Source organism: Astyanax mexicanus, chromosome 9 (genome assembly GCF_023375975.1).
Source record: "Astyanax mexicanus isolate ESR-SI-001 chromosome 9, AstMex3_surface, whole genome shotgun sequence".
In the NCBI taxonomy this organism is placed as follows: Eukaryota; Metazoa; Chordata; class Actinopteri; order Characiformes; family Acestrorhamphidae; genus Astyanax; species Astyanax mexicanus.
Window position 1 is genome coordinate 9494962 of NC_064416.1, and position 19315 is coordinate 9514276.

At 39.5% G+C, this 19315-nt stretch overlaps 1 protein-coding gene across 3 annotated transcripts in view; it reads left to right on the plus strand.

Annotated features, from left to right (window-relative positions):
• LOC103025301 (transmembrane protein 255B) overlaps window positions 1-19315 on the plus strand; it is a 63790-nt gene that overhangs the window by 12441 nt on the left and 32034 nt on the right. For all 3 annotated transcript variants that reach the window (XM_049483257.1, XM_022679466.2, XM_022679467.2), the window contains exons 3-7: window positions 1322-1384; window positions 13401-13490; window positions 15451-15531; window positions 15958-16043; window positions 16203-16362. In XM_049483257.1, coding sequence (XP_049339214.1) covers window positions 1322-1384; window positions 13401-13490; window positions 15451-15531; window positions 15958-16043; window positions 16203-16362 — 480 coding nt within the window. The remainder of the gene's footprint in view (window positions 1-1321; window positions 1385-13400; window positions 13491-15450; window positions 15532-15957; window positions 16044-16202; window positions 16363-19315) is intronic.

Here is a 19315-nt window from a genome sequence, read left to right on the forward strand (position 1 = left end):
CGTTATCAGCCAGTAATGCACTGTAACCAAAGCTCTCCATGTACTACTTCACCACATACAGGTAACTTAGTAATGTTGCAGCGCTCACAGACCAAACAGCGCAGCTACAAACAGAGCAGCAATGGAATTATTTTAACTAATAACGACTTTTAATAATAACGACTCTTAACCTGATATTGGTGGCTCATAATGTGTGTAATAATGCATATTTTTGAATCGCTGGGCTTTAAATAATAGATAAATAAATAGCATTTATTTGTGGGTCTTTGCCTACCGCGCCTATTGGAGACATGGTGTTCCTGTGTCTATGGGATCCAACAGCTTCCAATAGTGTTTAATGACATCGCTTTTGGTTTGTATTTGGTTTGTAATTGCTGCTTCGTTGCTAGGTTACCTGTATGTGGCGGAGTAGTACATGGAGAGCTTTAGTTACAGTGCATTACCTGCTGATTATGTCACTCATAAAGCGCCTCTCAGCCAATCACATTGCAGGGTTGCAACTAACAGTGGTATAATACACGTTTTAGCACTCCCTCTCATGCATTTTTGCTTAAATAATGCAATAATTCAGTGTCAATTAATTATTAGTTCAGACATTACTGAAGCATTTAACATTGGTTCAAATATATTACTGTCATTGGCACCATTAATTGTGACCGTTTAATATAAGACCCGTAAACCTAAAGTCCTATATTCTAAATCAGTAAAACTAACATTAAAACAACCTTAAACTCTGTTAAATCTATACTAACTACAACAGCCAAAAAATCTTAATACTATACATGAAATATACTCACAGATCTGTACCACTAAACCCTAAAATCATAATATCTAAATTTTAAACTCCAGCCCTACATGTTAAACGTATTATTATTATTATTATTAATACTCAATTTATTGTATTACAATCATAAACCCTAACCCCAAACCCTAACCTTAATCCTAGCCCTGAACCCAGACTCTAACCCTAAACCTTAGTCTAAAGCTCGGTCCTGGTTCTGGTATAGTTGGCTGGAGGAAGTGGATGTTTTAGAACATGCTGTGAGTGTAATGTTCTGCAGGTCCTGCTGGAGATGTGCAGGAAGTGGAGTGGTAAATAAAGTATGTGGAGAACACAGTAAAGATGTGGAGGTGAATCAGATTTTCCACTGGGTTGTGTTCTCTCGATAGAACCGAGGAACATTGTCATACATGGTTTATCTGAGGAGAAGCAGGAGTTGTTCATATTTGAATGCGAGTGCGGAGCGCCTGGACGCTGCTATGGTCAAGCGCTTTCTGTGCATCCATAACTTGTTTGTTTTTGTCTGTTTGTTGTTTGCAGTTGGCGTTCGGATCCTTTCTGGGAGTGCTCGGACTGTGCTTGGAGGAAAACCGTAAACAGCTGGTAAACATCGTCATGTTCATAACTTCCTCTTAGCTCTAGCTTGTCTCCTGGCTTTTGTACTCTGTTCTTTCTTTCCATCTTCACAAAACATTTGATCCATCTTTTCACCACTGCATTTCATTTTCCTCGCTTTGTAGCTGCAAGTTTCCCAGAGGAATATTGTGCTTTCCTCTTCTTATCCACATTTCTCTGTTGCAGTATACAGTTACGATGATCAGAAGTGGAAGAGCAAATAGTTTCCCAGCTAAAGTGAGAGGATTGTTGGATTATAAAACAACAAAAAAGATTAAGAGTTTGGGTCAGTATGGATGTGGATTAAAGCTGAGAAGTGCTACGGTATGGGAGTGTGTAAAAAAAATAATGAGTAAATCAGAGGACTGAGTGCTGAAAAAGCAACACATAGATGAAATGGTGAATTAGAGCTTGCAGACTTCCCCTGATGGAGTTGTTTTGATGGCTGTAAGAAAAAGGAAAGACTGGGATTTGGTAGGGCTGGAAATGAATGGGAGTAAACAGATATAAAGAGGGATGACAAAAAAGCTACAAATAAAAGAGTGCAGGTCAAAATTAAATGAATTTGTTCTTAAGGGCATGAAACTACATAACAGATATTATAAGTAAGGCAAGTCAAGTAGTTTTATTGTCAAAACTGTATTTGTACAGGGCATACAGAGGTTTCAGGTTGGGAGCAGCAAGAAGATGACGAGAGTAGATGCACTTGCGAGTATTTATTAAAATGATTATATAATGAAACTGAAACAAATTAAACACTGAAAACATGGAGGTAGCAAAAAACATGGAAACACAAAACTTGACTGAAGTAAGACATACAACCACGGACAGAGGAAACAGGTACAAGGGGACTATTTATACACGGAAAGGGACATGAAACAGGAAACACCTGGGGCCGAGTAACAAGGGGGCGGAGCTACGAACAAATTGGTGAGCACACTATAGACAGGGGCGGAGACTCAAGATACACACAGGGAGGCATTGATCTATCCTCTGATTTCTTTTTTGCCTTTTTCCAAACACACAAGACAAATATCTAACATGCTGTCAACATGCTCTGAGATTCTATTGGAAATGAAGGCGTACTCAAAGCATTTACATGATCCAAAGTGAAACGAAACAAACTGGGACAAGATCATTGGCAGAGGACTGAGGGGCGAACTGGACAAGCACAAGAACAGATGGGGCTGAGATACTGAGATACTGAGAACTGGAGATGTTACAGGCACTGACAGTAGAAAAGACCATTGAGAGAAAATAAAAGACGGGCAGTGAATCGGAACGGCAGTCGAGCAGAAAGCTAAAAGCTGTGAGCCAGTGGACAAATAACTGAAGAGCACTAGAAGATAACTGGCTATCTAGTTGGCCAGGGGACAGGGTACCTAACGGATCAGGTTAATGGGCAGTTTGAGTTCGAAGTTCAAAAAAACAAGTATCTCCATTTTTGTAATTTTTTTAGTTCACTACATAATTTGAACCCACAAACTGTCCCTTACACTGTGCCAAAATTTCTTAATGAATGGACCAATAGATTACACTTTAAAATTACCTAAAATAACTAAAAAAAACTATTATTACATTGACTTCCTTTAAAAAAAGTTTTTCTTTTTTCCTTTTCAGTTTTTGAGATAATTGTTTTTCATTGGACAGCAATGTTTTACCCATATGGGTTCCAATCCAGTCATAGTTTAGTAACTAGTTTGATTTACATCACAATAACATGACATTTATTATTTATTGGTGTTGATATACACCACAAAATGGTGTTAATTATCGTCTGCCATGTAAGCCCAGAAAATCCGCATCAGAGCTTCCCTGAATTTAAGAGTTATGATTTGGCTCCTTAAAGAAAACACTGGGATGCTTCAGAAACTCATAACAGTCTAAAGATATGCAGGTGTGCTCCTCTGGACGTATTCCACTCTCTTTCTGAGCTGAAAACATTTGGAGCGCTTCCCTGTCAGACCGCTCGCTGCTTTACGGTGGGGCGTCTGTGCCTATACGCTCAAAATGTTTCAAAATTCATTTGTGATTTGGCAGAAAATGTTTCTCCGTGCGATTCCGCTGATGTGTGCGGAGCATGCTGTGTGAATTGCCGCAGTGCTCTGAGCACATAAACTCTTTTACAAGTTTGCCTGAAATCACTCTCAGACATTCCAGCTAAGAATGCTAATGCTAATGTTTTGAAAGCCGGCGTCTGGAATACATCACCAATCTGATTTAAGCTAATAAATCTGATGAAATTATATATATTTTTATTCACAAACAAGAATAAAAGTAACACAGTTAACATGAATAAACATTTAAAAGAGCTTATAATAAAATAAGAATAAAGATAAAATGCTAAGCGACATGAGGAGGTTTTCTGGACAGGGATTAAGCTTAGCCTTGGACTTTGGATGTTTTCCTTTCAATGGAAAATCTCCAATGAAATGCTGCATGGTCCAAGACTAGGCTTAATTTAGGAATTATCTGGGAAATTGACCCCTAAAAAATGTAGAGCCAGGCTTAAAAGGAAGGGTGAAGGGTGAAGACTAGCACATATCTCTTCCGAAACATGCAAAGCCAGCCACTCCCGCCTCTTTTCAAACTCTTTAGGGGTCTAGAGCAGTGGTTCTTGAACCGGGGACTGTGGTTGTACAGGGTGCTGAGAGGGACAAGGAAATATTTTAGAGGTTGAATCTCTAATTTATGTAATGTTCAGCTATATCCAATAATCATTATCCAGTTTGACCGTATCTTTAAAAAATCACAGAGAAATGTTACAAAGCCTGCAGTTTTTGTTTTTTTACCCTCAGTAGGGTTGGGGGGCCACAGTGGCACATACCATCCACAATTCTTCAACCAAATTTCTTTTAAGAAGTGCTGGTCTAGCGGAAGCGCCAGATGTTTAGCTCTGATACATCCAACAGCTTATTGAAACCTGAAACCTTTAATGTTATTTTTATTATATAGAAAGCTATGTCGTGATAATCACAATATAGCAAACTAACAAATCACACTGTGTTTTACAAAAAAGTTGACACTTCCCTGGGACGCAGACGTGAGCTCCTTCACTTGTCCGCATTATGCACTAGACTTGCAGCACTGTGTACAGCTGTTCTTAATAAGCATTTTTCTTAAATAATAGGTCTATGCTTCTTCAGTGTTGCAATGTTAATTAACATCGTTCCGAACAGATTTTGCTCATTCAAACCTACCAATAATGTTTTCTAAATGCTCAGTTTTAACGCTCTACTTACTAAAAAAATCGTGTTTGCGTGCGGTGCTCAGTGCTCTCCAGCTGTTTCGGCTGGCTGCTGTAGAGCTGGTTGGGAAATCTATTGTGTTAGAGACACCTGATCACTTTGGCCTGAGGGTTGCAGGTTTGAATCCTGGGTGGATCCATGGCATCAGCAGCCGGACCCCAAGAGAGCACAATTGGCCATGCTCTCTCTGGGTGGGTAGATGGCGTTCTCTCCCATCAAAACATCATGTTCCTGTCAGCACAGGAATCTGTTATCTGATGTATCAGTGGTAGGGATCCAGCACTTTTCTTCAAATAAGTGGGTGCCAAATGGGTGCACTGCAAAAAATCCATTGGCGAAAACTAGACAAAGTATGTGTAAATTAATATGCTTATATTTAAGAACAAATCTGCCAATGGGATAAGCAAATAAGAATTCTTTAAAAAAAGCAATTGTAATAACTGAACATGAGTGAATTAAGACTTAAATCAAGCAAAAGTCACAATTGTTTGTGTTTAAAGTTTAAAGTACTTAAAATAAGGTAAAAACTCTAAGTAGACTGATTAAGATAATTCTAAATTAAGCAAAATAATCAAACACTTCTACAATTCTTAGCAAGACAATGAGAAATGAGAAATTTTTCACTTGCGAAGATTAGTTTTTTTTTTTTGCATTCTGGGGCAATTAATTTCCAAAGTTGGGTGGGTATTTAGCATTCCACAGTCCACAGTGCCACGTGTGTACTGGGAATACATCATAGAAGTGGTAATGATCATGACCAGTCAGTGGCATCTGGCTAGAATTGTTCATGCGAGAGAGAAGTCTGTAGACTGCAGCAGAAACCACTACATCCATATTCAATGCTGGATACTCTACATGCATATGCAGTAGTAGGTCAGTGCACTGTTCTTTAGTTATTTAGCTTCCATGCACATTAGCATGTCTGTGTAAATCTGTCAAATTCAGATTTATTAATGTAGTTGGTTCCAATATGATGGTTAGACTTGACACTGACAAAAAGAATATGCTTTCTTTTTGTGATGGATGAGAGTCAGACTCTAAATTGGCATCCAGAGTCGTCTTCAGTCTGTTTTTCTGGATGTTGCCTGGATTGTAGCCACAACAGAAACCCAGACCCACATACATGTGTTGTTATGAATGGCTAAAAACCTTCATGGCTATAACTGCACAACAGGAATTCCTTTGAAACACAAATCCAAAAGGAGCCCAGATCAAATCTGACATGCTACAGCTTGGGAAACATTTTTTTCCCTTTTGTCCACAAAGGATTTCTCTTAAATCCTATTTATTCTTATCAGAAACCAAAAATATATTACTGTTCTTTTTTAACAGATGACATGGCTCTCCAAACCATCACTGACCCACAAAAAATGTTGAATTCCATTTGGAAAACAATCTGGTCAGCACCAAGATCAACAGTTTGTTGCCATGCTTGTTTAGGGTGCAATTTTTCACAATACCAGATTTGGTTCTCATTACAGGCTCTTTGACAGCTCATCGTTACTTTAATGAGGTCCTGAAACCAGTGTCTCTACCTTTTTTGAATGCACGGTGTACCATTCCAACAGCCAGTGTTGTGCCAGCTGACGATATAATGAACTAGTTCAAAGTTCACTTTTTTACTAATTTTAATAAACCAGCCTTTTAAAACTCAGTGCTCTGATTGAAACACCAGCATCAGCTCACCAACCAGTCAGCTCATAGGAGCAGTAATGCTAGCGCCTTTACTGCCTAAAACCTGTTTACTGTTTAAAAAAATCATTCTACTTTCTAAAATTAAAGGAATGTCCAAGTGGATAGTTACTATTTTTAGGTTTTAGTTTTTAGCTGGGTCCCCTAATTCGGTTTGCAGTCATTTTCTGATAAAACTGTTGAGATAGGATGCAGGTAGTCTGTCCATAAACTAGCTCTGGTGCGGCTGCACATTTAGTGCAACACTCAAACTCACCTTCATTATTTGTGAACTGAGTCGATCAGTTCAGTGTTCACCAAAAAATACGAACACATTCAATGAATGTGAATGTTCATACATATACTGCTGCTAGCCTTGACGACGCAGATACTGTGCCATGGCCATATTATCACCTCCTTTAAATCTGCAGGAATTGCTTAGTAATATCCTAACTGCAATGAATGGATTATCGCAGGACTCCATTTAGAACCTCTTCAACTCCATGCCAAAATATCTGCTATGTTGCGTTACACATGCATTACACACTACTTTTGTATATAGCTCAATAGATATGACCAAAAGGTGCCCTTATATCTAATACCTAAATTCTAAATTGTGGTTGGTGTGGTGCAGTGGGTAACTATCTGCAAGTGAGCTACCATATCATGTGGGAGACTAGGGTTCAATTCCTAGTCTAGGTGACTGAATGCTGTGCTACACTAATTAGAGGCCTTGGGCAAGACTCCATTGGCCAACACTACATTGGTCAAAATCTTTAATTGGAATAACCTTGTCAGTTGCTCTGGATAAGAGCCATAAGTAAATGCTAAATGCCGTTAGTATAATGTAATGTGATGTAAATTTGGTAACTTTTATCTTTCTTCCAATAGCATTGCAATCCGGCACTTCCTTCAGGGTGCAACTATTTCTTTGACGCTGAATATTTAAGCAAGCTAGGCCAGAGAATTTACATCAGCACAGAGAGCAGAGACAGTGGGGATTTTTCTTCTAATAGGAAACACTGGATCTCATTTCTGAGCTCAACAATCGACTGAGGACCTGCCCTCTGGATAACCATCTCACCTCACTGTGATACAGCAGCTGAACATGCTCAGCCCTCATACTGTCACACAATGGAGAAAAACATCTGGAGTTCACATGGTTTTTCTTCACATAATTTACCGCTTTAACAGGGACATCCATCACCTTGTGGAGCGCTGGTGAAATCCTTTTAGATACCAGCTTTTACAGTATTGGAAACAATGAGTCCATTTAGCACTGGGTGACATAGCAAGCATTTGCTTAATGGTGCCAATGTCTAAATAAAATCTAAATATATTCTGTTAGACAACTAGGAGAGATACCGCAGGTTCTTCTTTTCACACGCCATCAGACTGTACAACACACGGTGCTCCCAGTAGACACTAGTTTACTATTTTATTACTACATGCAAAATTGACATACGTACTAAGCATAGCTGTAATGCTTTATTGTGTGCAATGTGCAAATTCACTGTGTACCGTAATCTCTTTATCACCCTTTCAAAGTGCAAAATAAGCATTAAATAGAACATACAAAATACTCCTTTAAATTCATATACTGTTAGATAATCCAATAATACTGGCCACAACATACTATAATCATAACAGACACACACACACACACACACACACACACACACACACATATATATATATATATATATATATATTTTTTTCTTATTCTTTTGTATATACAGATTTATTATTTGTTTATATATTTATATTTCCCTGACCTGTGTCTCTGTCCTTTCCCCTGTGCTGCTGTAACATTGCAAATTTCTCCTTTGTGGGATTAATAAAGGATTATCTTACCTTATATTATTTCAACTCACAACAAAATAGCACGATTTCATGAAAATCTCAAATGTACTTTGCAAAAAAACAAGTATCAGTTATGCTTTGAAAGTGGTACTTTCTTTAGATTCCCATATACATCTTTTCTTTTTTAGTACAGTTGCTTTCAGAGGTATTTGTTCCAGCACTTTTGTCTATAAAGAGTAAATGGTGTAGTATGGTTATACATTATAGTTTATTTGGCATTCATTTGGTTTTTGTTATGCACTAGGAACCCATGAGTATGTAACTGTGTACTAATTGTAATCAAAGGGAAGATGGATGGTCACAAGCCATCAAACAAAGCTGAACTGCTTGAATTTTTGCACCAGGAGTGGCTTAAGGTCACCCAAAAGCAGTGTGTAAGACTGGTGGAGGAGAACATGCCAAGACGCATGAAAGCTGTGATTAAAAATCAGGGATATTCCACCAAATATTGATTTCTGAACTCTTATCTAAATTAATATGAGTTTGTCCGAAAGCACTGCATCTTTTTGTTATGTTATCAATGTATCATTGTCTGCAAATCAATGCTATAAATGCAACATTTTAATTTGGAATTTGTAAGAAATGTTGTCAGTAATTTATAGGATAAAACAACAGTGTTCATTTTGCTCTTATTTTTTTTCCAGAGCTGTATACAGCCATAGTGAATGATGGATGACCACTGCTCTGTCCCTCTGATCTTTATGTGGGTTTAAACCAACACATAGATCTTTCCCACCAGTGCAGAGTTTCACTTCTGCAGGGATTTTCATTACATTTTCACTTAAACTGACGGGATGACACAGTCGAAGAACTGTGTAATGTGATTCGTTTTCTCTGTCTGTTATATACTTATAAAACCGTGCTCAGTCCATTTACCTGGATCCAGATGTGGAACAGAGGGGGCAGTAACTCAATGTATTTTAGTATATTTCTGATTCCTATGATTTAAATACATCTGTAAGGAAAGACATTTACTTCCCCTCAGTACATGTACATCCATTTATCTTCTTGTCTGTAAATTGCTGGTCAGAGCCACGGCAGCTTTGAAGCCTACGTATCTACAATTATTGGACACAAGGCAAGAGTTGTTTCTGCATTAGTCTGTCACAGTCCATCAATAAAGTTTATATATCTCATGTTGAAATGCAAATCTTTGCGCATAATGTGCCTGTGTTGGGCCTGTATGTTTTGTCCGTGGGCCCCACATATGGGTGCCAGTGATGGACCATTGAAGGACTTAAACATGGGCTCTGTGTTAGCTAACTGTTATGTTTGGGGTAGGTGTTGAATTGACACGTAAAGCAGATGAAAAGATATATATAAAATGAATATACAGCTCTGTAAAAAGAATAAGAAACCACTTGAAATTACAAGTTTCCTTGATTTTACCAAATTGAAAACCTCTGGAATATAATCAAGAGGAAGATGGATGGTCACAAGCCATCTAACAAAGCTGAATTGCTTGAAATTTTGCACCCAGAAGTGGCATAAAGTTATCCAAAAGCAGTGTGTAAGACTGGTGGAACAGAACATGTCAAGATGTATGAAAACTGTGATTTGCATTATTTGAGGTCTGAAAGTTCTGCATCTTTTTTGGTATTTTAGCCATTTCTCATTTTCTGCAAATAAATGCTCTAAATGACAATATTTTTATTTGGAATTTGGGAGAAATGTTGTCCAAATGTTTAACTCAAACATATACCTATAAAAAGCAAAATCAGAGAAACTGATTCAAAAACTTAATTATATAGATATTGTTATATTATTTCTTAGCCAGTCCTTTTAATAGTTGTAATAATAATGTAAGAAATGTGCTTATGCAACTTTTTCTCCACCAAAGAGATTGGAGAATGGGTTGGAAAAAAACTTCAAAAAAGGTGTAGAAAAAAAGGCAGAAACTGAACAAAGAACAGAACAATGCCACAAAATGACTTGTACCAACAAAAGAGAGTTGGAGTTTTTGTCTACCAGCCCGCAGTGCAGCACTGCCTATTACATGTACACTGCACATCAGCCCTAAATGGGACCAATGTAACATTAAGGTGGACTGTAACAATGGGGCCTACTGGGAAGCACAACTGGGAACCCACCTAATGCACTTTACATCTACGTAAGCCTCATGTGAGAGAGTAGAAATATGCTACAATATACCAAAACATACCATGACACCCCAACACATACTAACACACACCAATACACCAACGCACAAAACTAGACCCACAAAAACCAGTTCACTGCTGAATCATTCATGTCTTACCAGAGTTTCTTTGGAAGTTTCTTGGAAGTACATCACGTATTACTTTAGGAAACAGGGGAATATATTGGGGGAAGAGGGTCTTCTGGGGAACATATTTCTAAGATCATCAAGAGTGTGCGAAGCAGCACTTAGGGACCTCAATCTGGCAAGTATCCAGATCTACATGATCTTGCTTATCTGATTTACCAAGGTCAGCTGCTGAGTAATGGATGGAAATCATGGGAAACTTCCCAAACAGGAGCAGGACCTTACGGGTTAAAATAAGGAAGAGTTGAAGGTGTGGTTCTGACCTCCGCTGACCGGCACTGAGCTCCAGTAGACCCGACAGCTTTTATTTACCTTCATTTTGCTGTCCGCCCTTCTTCTTCTGTATCTTCTCACTCCTTTTCTTTCACTTCCTCACCCTCCATCCTCCCTCTTTCTCTCTCTCTGTCTGTCTCTCGCCCACAGGGATCAGTTTCTCTTGGCCACTGTCCGGAGGGGTCAGTGGAATCCAGAGTGCGCTGATATCACGTTGCACTTTCTTAAAAGCCTTCTGAGAGCACGTGCTGAAACTCAGCGATACTGCGTGATTTATGGCACATTTGAAAGCCTGAGTGTTTTTACGGGGCCTCTGATGATCACACGGAAATCAGCAATTAGATAAGCAAGGAATTTGTGTGTGTGTGTGCAGTCTGCTGACAGATTTCCTGAGAACCAACTTTTAGCTCTCAGTTTGTTTAAGACAAACAAGAGGAAGTATATGAGAAGCATCTTCCAAGTCCTTCAATTCTAACAACCACTGACAAACCAACTCTAGGGGGCGCTCTGGAGTGGGTCCTTATTGAATAGAGTAAATGTTTATATTCTTCTCGCTAACATTTTTTTTACATACTTGGTGCCGGTTGCCTTGATTTCTAACTACTGAGTGATAACTCTATGTCTTTTTGGCAACTGGGTGCTCATTAGCTGGAAGTCTGGCTACTAGGTTCTGATTGTCTTGCTTTCTGGCTACTTAGAGTAATTGGCTGGCATTCTGTTTACTGAGTGCTGACTGGATGCCTTTCTGACAACTAAGTTCTGGGCGCTGACTGGCTTAATTTCTGAGTACTGAATGATGACTGACTTGAATCATTGCTACTGGATGCTGACATGCTTGATTTAGGATTATTGAGTGCTGATTGGTTGGCATCCTCACTACTGTGTGCTCATAGACTAGCATTCTGACTACTGAGTGCTGACTGGATGCTGTTCTGGCAACTGAGTGCTGATTGGCTGGCATTCTGTTTACTAAATGCTGTCATTGTGGCTACTAGGTTCTGATAGACTGGCATTTTGGATGCTGAACTGCTGATTGGCTGGCATCTTTTCTACTGTGTGCTGACTGGATGCCTTTTTAGCGATAATGTTATGATAGGTTTGCATTTTGCCTACTGAATTTTAATTGTCTGGCATTCTGATTTCTGAATGCTGAATGACTGGAATTCTTACTATTAATGCGGACTGGATGCTACCCTGCAAGTGGGTGCTGACTGACTTGCTTTCTCTGTACTGAGTGCTGATTGGATGGCATTCTGATTACTGAATGCTGATTGGCCGGTATTCTGGCTACTAAACCAGGTTCTGACAAGCTGGCATTTTGAATGCTGACTGCTGATTGGCTGGCATCTTTTGTACTGACTGGATGCCTTTCTAGCAATAAGATGATCATAGACATGCATTTTGGCAACTGGATTTTGACTGGCTGGCATTCTGACTACTATTGCTGATTGGCTGGCATTCTGTTTACTGAAGGCTGATAGACTGCCATTCTGGCTTCTGAACTAGGTTCTGATAGGCTGGAATTCTGTCCACTGAGTACCTGGCATTCTGATTACTGAATGCTGATTGGCTGGCATTCTGCATGCATGACTTTCTGGCTACTAAGCCCTTTATGGCATGATTTTACTGCCATACTGAGTGTCTGGCATTCTAGTTACTGAATGCTTATTGGCTAAAATTGTGTGCTGACAGGATCCTTTCTGTGTGTACCAAGATGAATGGATGTTTCACCTTGCCTTTGACCAGTATGTTCATCTAACACTGTGTGATCCAGTCCACTCATTTTTAGTAAAATGCAATAAAATATAGATAAAGATAAAAAGAAGCAACGTAGGTGCATCCTGTTACAGTGGGCAATGAGGGACATTTAAAAAAAAAAAATATATATATATATATAGTATATAAGTTCTAAATGTTTTCAGACCTAAAGATACAGCCAACTCTATTTACTCAGCTGAAGATCCAGGCAAGCTCTGAGAGTGATCATCATTCTTCCAGGCTGAGAGTGTGAGTTTTATGGGTAGGGAGGTGATGAAGAGAATGAGTGACGGAAGAAGCGGGAACCCATTAACTCGCCAGCCGATGAAATGTTGATTAAGGATCTTTGCGGATTAAACTGGTGTGTGTTTCCACATGTTTTTGCAATTTTCCCCGCTCTTCTGCTTCCTCTTCTCCTCCTTCTCTGGCACTGTGAGCGTCATTCATCTAAACGCTCAGTGAAGGTCCAGGTTTCATCCAAGTGAAGTTCATCCAAGTGAAGGGTCAGTTAAAGAGATGGCCGATGGGGTCAGGCAGCCCAGCGTGCGGTCTTCCGCAGTTACGTGTTGAAATAATAACGGAGAATAAAAGGAACCAGAAAATGAAAACCAGGCTCTGCTTTCCTTCTCCAGAGAGCTGTCTCCTCTCTCCTATCACCTGTTTATGCCTTTCAGTCCATCTGTTATTAGAAGCACATTGTGTCACTACCTCTGGAGCCAGACTGCAAAATGAAGATTCATTTGTTTCTTGATTAATTTGGCAGTTTTCAGAACTGACTATCAGAGCAGATTAGGACAGATGAATTGGGTGGGGGTGAGTTTGGCTGCTGCATGGTCATGTGCGTTCGTAAGATTAGCCCAAATCATTAATTACTCTCTATCTCTCTCTCTCTCTCTCTCTCTCTCAGCTCATTGCAGCCATCGTATTCCTGAGTGTGGGGATCCTGACCAGTTTCCTGTGTCTAATAGTGGATGGAGTCTTCATCCTGCTTAACATTGTAAGAACACTGCTTAACACTTCATCGTAACTTCATCACTCTTCAATAGTAGGATGTGTAGTTCTAGTACATCTTAATAAGTTAGAATATCATTGAAAAGTTACTTTACTTCAGTAATTCAGTTTAAAATATGAAACTCATTTATTATATAGATGTATTACACAGAATGATCTATTGTAAGCATTTAATCATTTTAAACCCAAAAATCAGTATCTCAGAAAATTAGAATATTATATAAGACCAATTGGTACTTTTGGCAGTGTGGGCAGTTTGCCAAGTCCTAATGGAAAATAAAATCTGCATCTCCATTAAAGTTGTCAGCAGAGGGAAGCATGAAGTGCTGTAAGATTTTCCAAGAAAACACTGCACTGACTTTAGACTTGATAAAACCCAGTGGATCAACATGGTTTGGAGGGTCATGTCATCTGCTGGTGTTGGTCCACTGTGTTTTATTATCAAGTCTAAAGTCAGTGCAGAGTTTTCCCAGAAAATCTTACAGCATTTCATGCTTCCCTCTGATGACAACTTTAATGGAGATGCAGATTTCATTTTCCAGCAGGACTTGGCACACTGCCTACACTGCCAAAATTACCAGTTGGTCTTATATAGTATTCTAATTTTCTGAGATACTGATTTTTGGGTTTTCATTGGCTGTAAGTCATAATCATCAACAATAAAAGAAGTAAATACTTACTCTGTGTGTAATACATCTATATAATATATGTGTTTCACATTCTGAACTGAATTACTGAAATAAAGTAACTTTTTAATGATATACTATTTTTTTGCGATGCAATAGTACGGTTGTACATTTAAACACAAACGTGCTACATATAGTTTGCCTTTTACTACACACAGGTGTTCTTAAGGTCATTTTACTTTAGATGAAGTTCACAAAGTGCTCCTGTGTTAAAGGATTCTGTAGAGTTTTGGGAAGAAGTTTCTGCAACGATTAATTTTGTTTTTTTTTCTGTTGGGGTTTCAGTGAATTTTTTTTGGTGAGTTTTTTTAATTGGCTGTACAGGTTTATGCAGTGGTTTTTAAATTAGTTTTCTATAAGGGTTTCTGTGGAGGTTCCTTTAGATGTCCTGTAATCATTTTGCAGAGGTTTCTGTTAAGGTTCCTGTAGAGGTCTTTGTAATCATTTTTATACAGATTCCAGGTAAGGTTTCTGAGGTCATTTTTGTAAAGGTTCCTGTAGAACTCTCTTCAGTATCTCCAGTTTCTCTAGAGGTTACTGTAGATGTTGTGGTACTAGTTGAGGTTTCTATAGAAATATCTGTTGAGATTGCTGTTAAGGTTCCTATTCAGGCTTAGATTTATACAGTCTGTACAGGTTACTGTAGACTTTCTGAAGAGGTGTATGTGTAGTTTCAGGGAAGGTTTCTTTAGAGGTCTTTGTTGAGGTTTTTGTGGTGGTTTCTGTGAGGGCTTCTGTAGTGGTTTCTCTCACTGCTGCTGCTGGGGTTCGTGTAGAGGTAGTAGAGGCCTCTGTAGAGGTTGCTTTTGAGGTTTCTGTAAAACAGGGGTAGGCAACAGGAGCTGATGTCCAATACAGTTTCCCTGATTTCCCTGCTTCAACAGATCTACTAAACATAGCCATTTCTTTGTCGATGTTTCTGTAGTGGTTTCAGAAGAGGTTTCTGGAAGTGTAATGTTAGTAATTGTGGTTTCTGTAGCGTTCATGTGGAGATTGCTGTATATGTTCTGGAGAAGGTTACTGTACAGATTTCTGTTGAGATTTCTATAGCAAGTGCTGTGAAGGGTTCTGTAGAGTCTGTGAAGTTTTTGAATGTTTCTGTAAACAATCAGGGGAATTCATTGCTTCAATAATTGTAAGAAGAACACAATGTGTATTTTAGCTTATAATCAGTCAGACAATCAGTGCTTTTGTGAATAAGATACATAGATAATGAAAAAAACTGAAATGAATTTCTTCTCATTGTGTTTGTACTTTCAGGATATGCGTCCAATGAAGGCTGGAAGATGTCAGTTCTACACCAGTGGAAATAGCTACATCTATGAGAACTACTACGCCACAGTAAATCATTTTCATTAACTCTATTTTCTGTAGACCTTTTCTAAGGATCAGCACAGTTTAAAAATATGAGGAGAAAGCACAAGCTAGGTGTTTCTAATAAAGTGGCCAATAAGTGGAAGCACAAGGTTAAGTAAGTGTTTTTAATAAAGTGGCCACAGTGAGTCACAAGGTAAAGTATGTGTTTCTAATAAAGTGGCCACAGTGAGTGGAAGCACAAAGCAAGGGTTTCTCATAAAGTGGCCAGTGAGTAGATGCACAAGTTTCAGTAGGTGTTTCCAATAAAGTGGCCAGTGAGTGGAGGCAAAAGATTAAGGTTTCCACTAAACTGGGCAATACATGGAAGTATTTAACAGGTTTCTGTTATTTTGGCCACTCCCTGTATTCCTATGCTAATATATGTGTGTGTGTGTGTGTGTGTTTGTTAAGGTGCCATGCCAGGGTCTGACTGAGTCCTGCAGCTTGAAGGTTCGCAGTGGTACCTGCTACTGCTGTGACCTTTACGACTGTGCAAAGTGAGTCATCACACACACACACACACACACACAAACACATATTGTAAATAAAACGACTTAAGTGTGAAAAACGTTTATCTATTACATATTTTTACAATCATAGAGTCTCTTATCACAGATGAACATATTATATTAACAGGTATTAATGTTGTGTTTTAGTGGGGGATACCTCAACAACTACTATGAGTTTGTTGGGGTGCGGAGCTGCGAGGACATCCTTAATCTGTACATCCTGATCTGGGTCCTAACTCTGCTAAACCTGCTGGCCTTCATCCTCGCAATCATGACCACTGCTGTACTGGGAAGCATCAAGGACCTGGTGAGTATGAGAGACAAAAGTAGCTCTCAAAAGGCTTTTTTGGTGAGAGGTTATTGACTGTTAAACATGCTTCTACTATAAACTTTATCCAGGGGCCATGTCATTTACAGTAATGTTAATTAATGTGCACTGTCCCTGTTAAATAAACTATTAAATAAATTAGATTGACAGAAGCTTCCACAAAATGCCTGGCATCTAGGCAGTCTGTCAACCAGCCACTATCGTCACCATTTGTAGAGGTGTCATGATAGTGGTGCCCTATCTTACACTCTGTTCAAGGCGCATTGCAATGCTCATTGCTATCTTACACCTCAAGAACAGTCTACTTTCACACTTCAAGCCTGCACCGTTTAAATAGCAATGAGACTTATGAATTTAGCTATGCCAATTGGCATAGTGGTCTGGAGGTGAGGTGTGTTTAGATACATTTATGGCATATTGCTATTTTGGCAATGGAAAACACAGGTGCATCACTGACTAAAATGAGCCTAGTAAACCGTCACATGTGACCCGCCCCCCCATGTCACACCCTTAGAGCGTGTCCAAACGCTGCACCATTAAAATAGCAATCCATCAAAGTCAGAGTGCACCTGGCTCCTAAAGAAAATGGTAAGTGACATGCTGATGGGTTTATCTTATATTACACACCAAAACACACCTATGATTAATTAAGAGAATTAGTACAGGGCTTTTGCACGTTTCGAGCCACGCAAGGTGTACTTTTCCCACTGTTACGATAGCAAAGACACTATGACACGCCCTAAATCAAGCTGCACGGTGCACAGTTAATGGCTCACCTATAGATCGCTAAAATAGGGTCCCTGGAACCAAATAATCTTTAGTGAAGAATCCAGTTTATGTTTGGGATCTGACAAAAGTCAGGTTAGTATATGGAGACCTCATGGTCTTTAATCCTGTTTTGCTGTGGAGTCTGACACTGTCGCAACTGCAAGTAATGATCTTGTGCCCATGCTTAGCCACTGGCACGGTGACCTTAGGGTCATGTGATCATACCAAATAAGCTGTTGTGTCGTCATAGCTGTAACTGTGCTCAGATCTCTCTGTTGGTCTTATAAACCTTTTCCCCAGGGAAATAACTGGAGTTATTGTGGTGTTTGATGTGTTTAATATGGTAGGATCCCTCCGCAGACACGAACAGCTCTTCCAGCTTTTCAATTGATCCTTTATTTCCCCTCACACCCCCCTCCCCCGACATCCGTCCACATCTGCCTCTTTATAGCTTTTAAATCGCATTTCTTTTTTCACGCTTTGACGGTAAAGCATTATTTGTGGTCGTAGAGTTCAAGCACTGCCAGAGTCACACCAGGTGTCGTCACTCTTAACATACAATACAATAACGTACTTTTGATGAGTCTGTTGACAAGCCGCAGTGATTGCGGCTGACGTCACTATGTAGTAAATCTTAGCTATGTGGTGCTCACAGAAACTCGGGTTTCCTCTTAAAACATGTAATTATGTTCTTTCTAGAGACTCTCTTGATGAATGTATGCTAAACTGCAGCAGGACGCCCGCAGTGCGCAGAATCTGCACTGTAATTTAAGCTAATTTAAGCTAAAAATTTAATTCCTGTAAGCAGTTTGACATGTTTTTGTCTGAACGACTTCCTTATGTAGATAAAACCACCAAAAAACGTTGCATTCTTGAGGTTCTCGAGGCCACCAGTGAGAACCCAACAAGCATGTACACTATACAATCATCCGAAATCCTCTGATGGGGCATTAGATAGTGTAAGGGTCCTTTAATAAATATAATACTTTAAAACATTTGTTTTATACTAAGATGTGGCATGCGTGGCATGTGTCCGGAGGATATGTAAATTATTACAAATGTGGTCTGATTAGACACCAGGTCGACACCTGACGACACAGGTTCGATGCCGCGTGAGGTCTTGGGTTTACCTGCTTTAAGATCAACTGTTCTGCAATTGGGTTCAACAACCCTCTGGGCTGGAGAGCTACTAGTCTGTATCACTCCATTCCATCACATTGCTTTACTGACAAATCCAGTCTTTGTTTGGGATCCTTTGACAGAGGGGTTTAAGTATGGAGGCCTTGCAAGGCTTTCAACTGGTATCTCTAGGTCAAGTTATCCGCTAACATGGCTTTTTCTGTCAATGCTTTGCTGATGACACCCAGCTTTATCTGTCATTCCCACCTGAAGACCCTTCAATATCTGCAGGATATCACAGTACCTCTCAGACCATCTCAAACCTTTTCAAGACTGAACTTCTGGTTCTACCAGCAAAACAATCCATTCAACACAACTTCACAACAACCATTGACTCTCACTCTCCCTCGCCCCTACTCTCCCCGACAAAGGTTGCTAGAAACCTGGGGGTTTTGGTTGATGGATGGATGGATGGATGGATAGATGGATAGATAGATAGATACTTTATTTATGCCGAAGGAAATATAGGCAATGATAACCAACTATCCTTTACAAACCATGTTGCCGCTGTTGCTTGATCCTGCAGCTTTGCGCTTAACAACAGGCCACCCAACTCCAGGTACAAGTAGTGGTCATCTCACACCTCAACTACTGCAATGCCATACTATCAGGCCTCTTCAACCAGCCAAAACAGGCACATGTCACCCCAATAGTCATTGAGCTCCATTGGCTACCAGTTGCAGTTGCATTAAATTCAAAGCTCTTACAATTGCCAACAAGCTGATGACAGAACAGCTCCTTCCTACCTGCACTCACTTCTAAAGGCTTATGTATGCAATCCAGACTGTTCTCATACAGTAGTTTCCCAATGGTGGAACAAACTACTGTACCTTCCACTACCAGATCAGGAGTGTCCCTCGCTATCTTTAACAAACTCCTGAAGACAGAGCTCTTCAAAGAGCAGTTACTCTCCAAACACCTCTAACAAACTAACTATTTCTAACCTCATTTCCTTCTTCCCCTGCTTTCCTCCTCTATCCCGTTG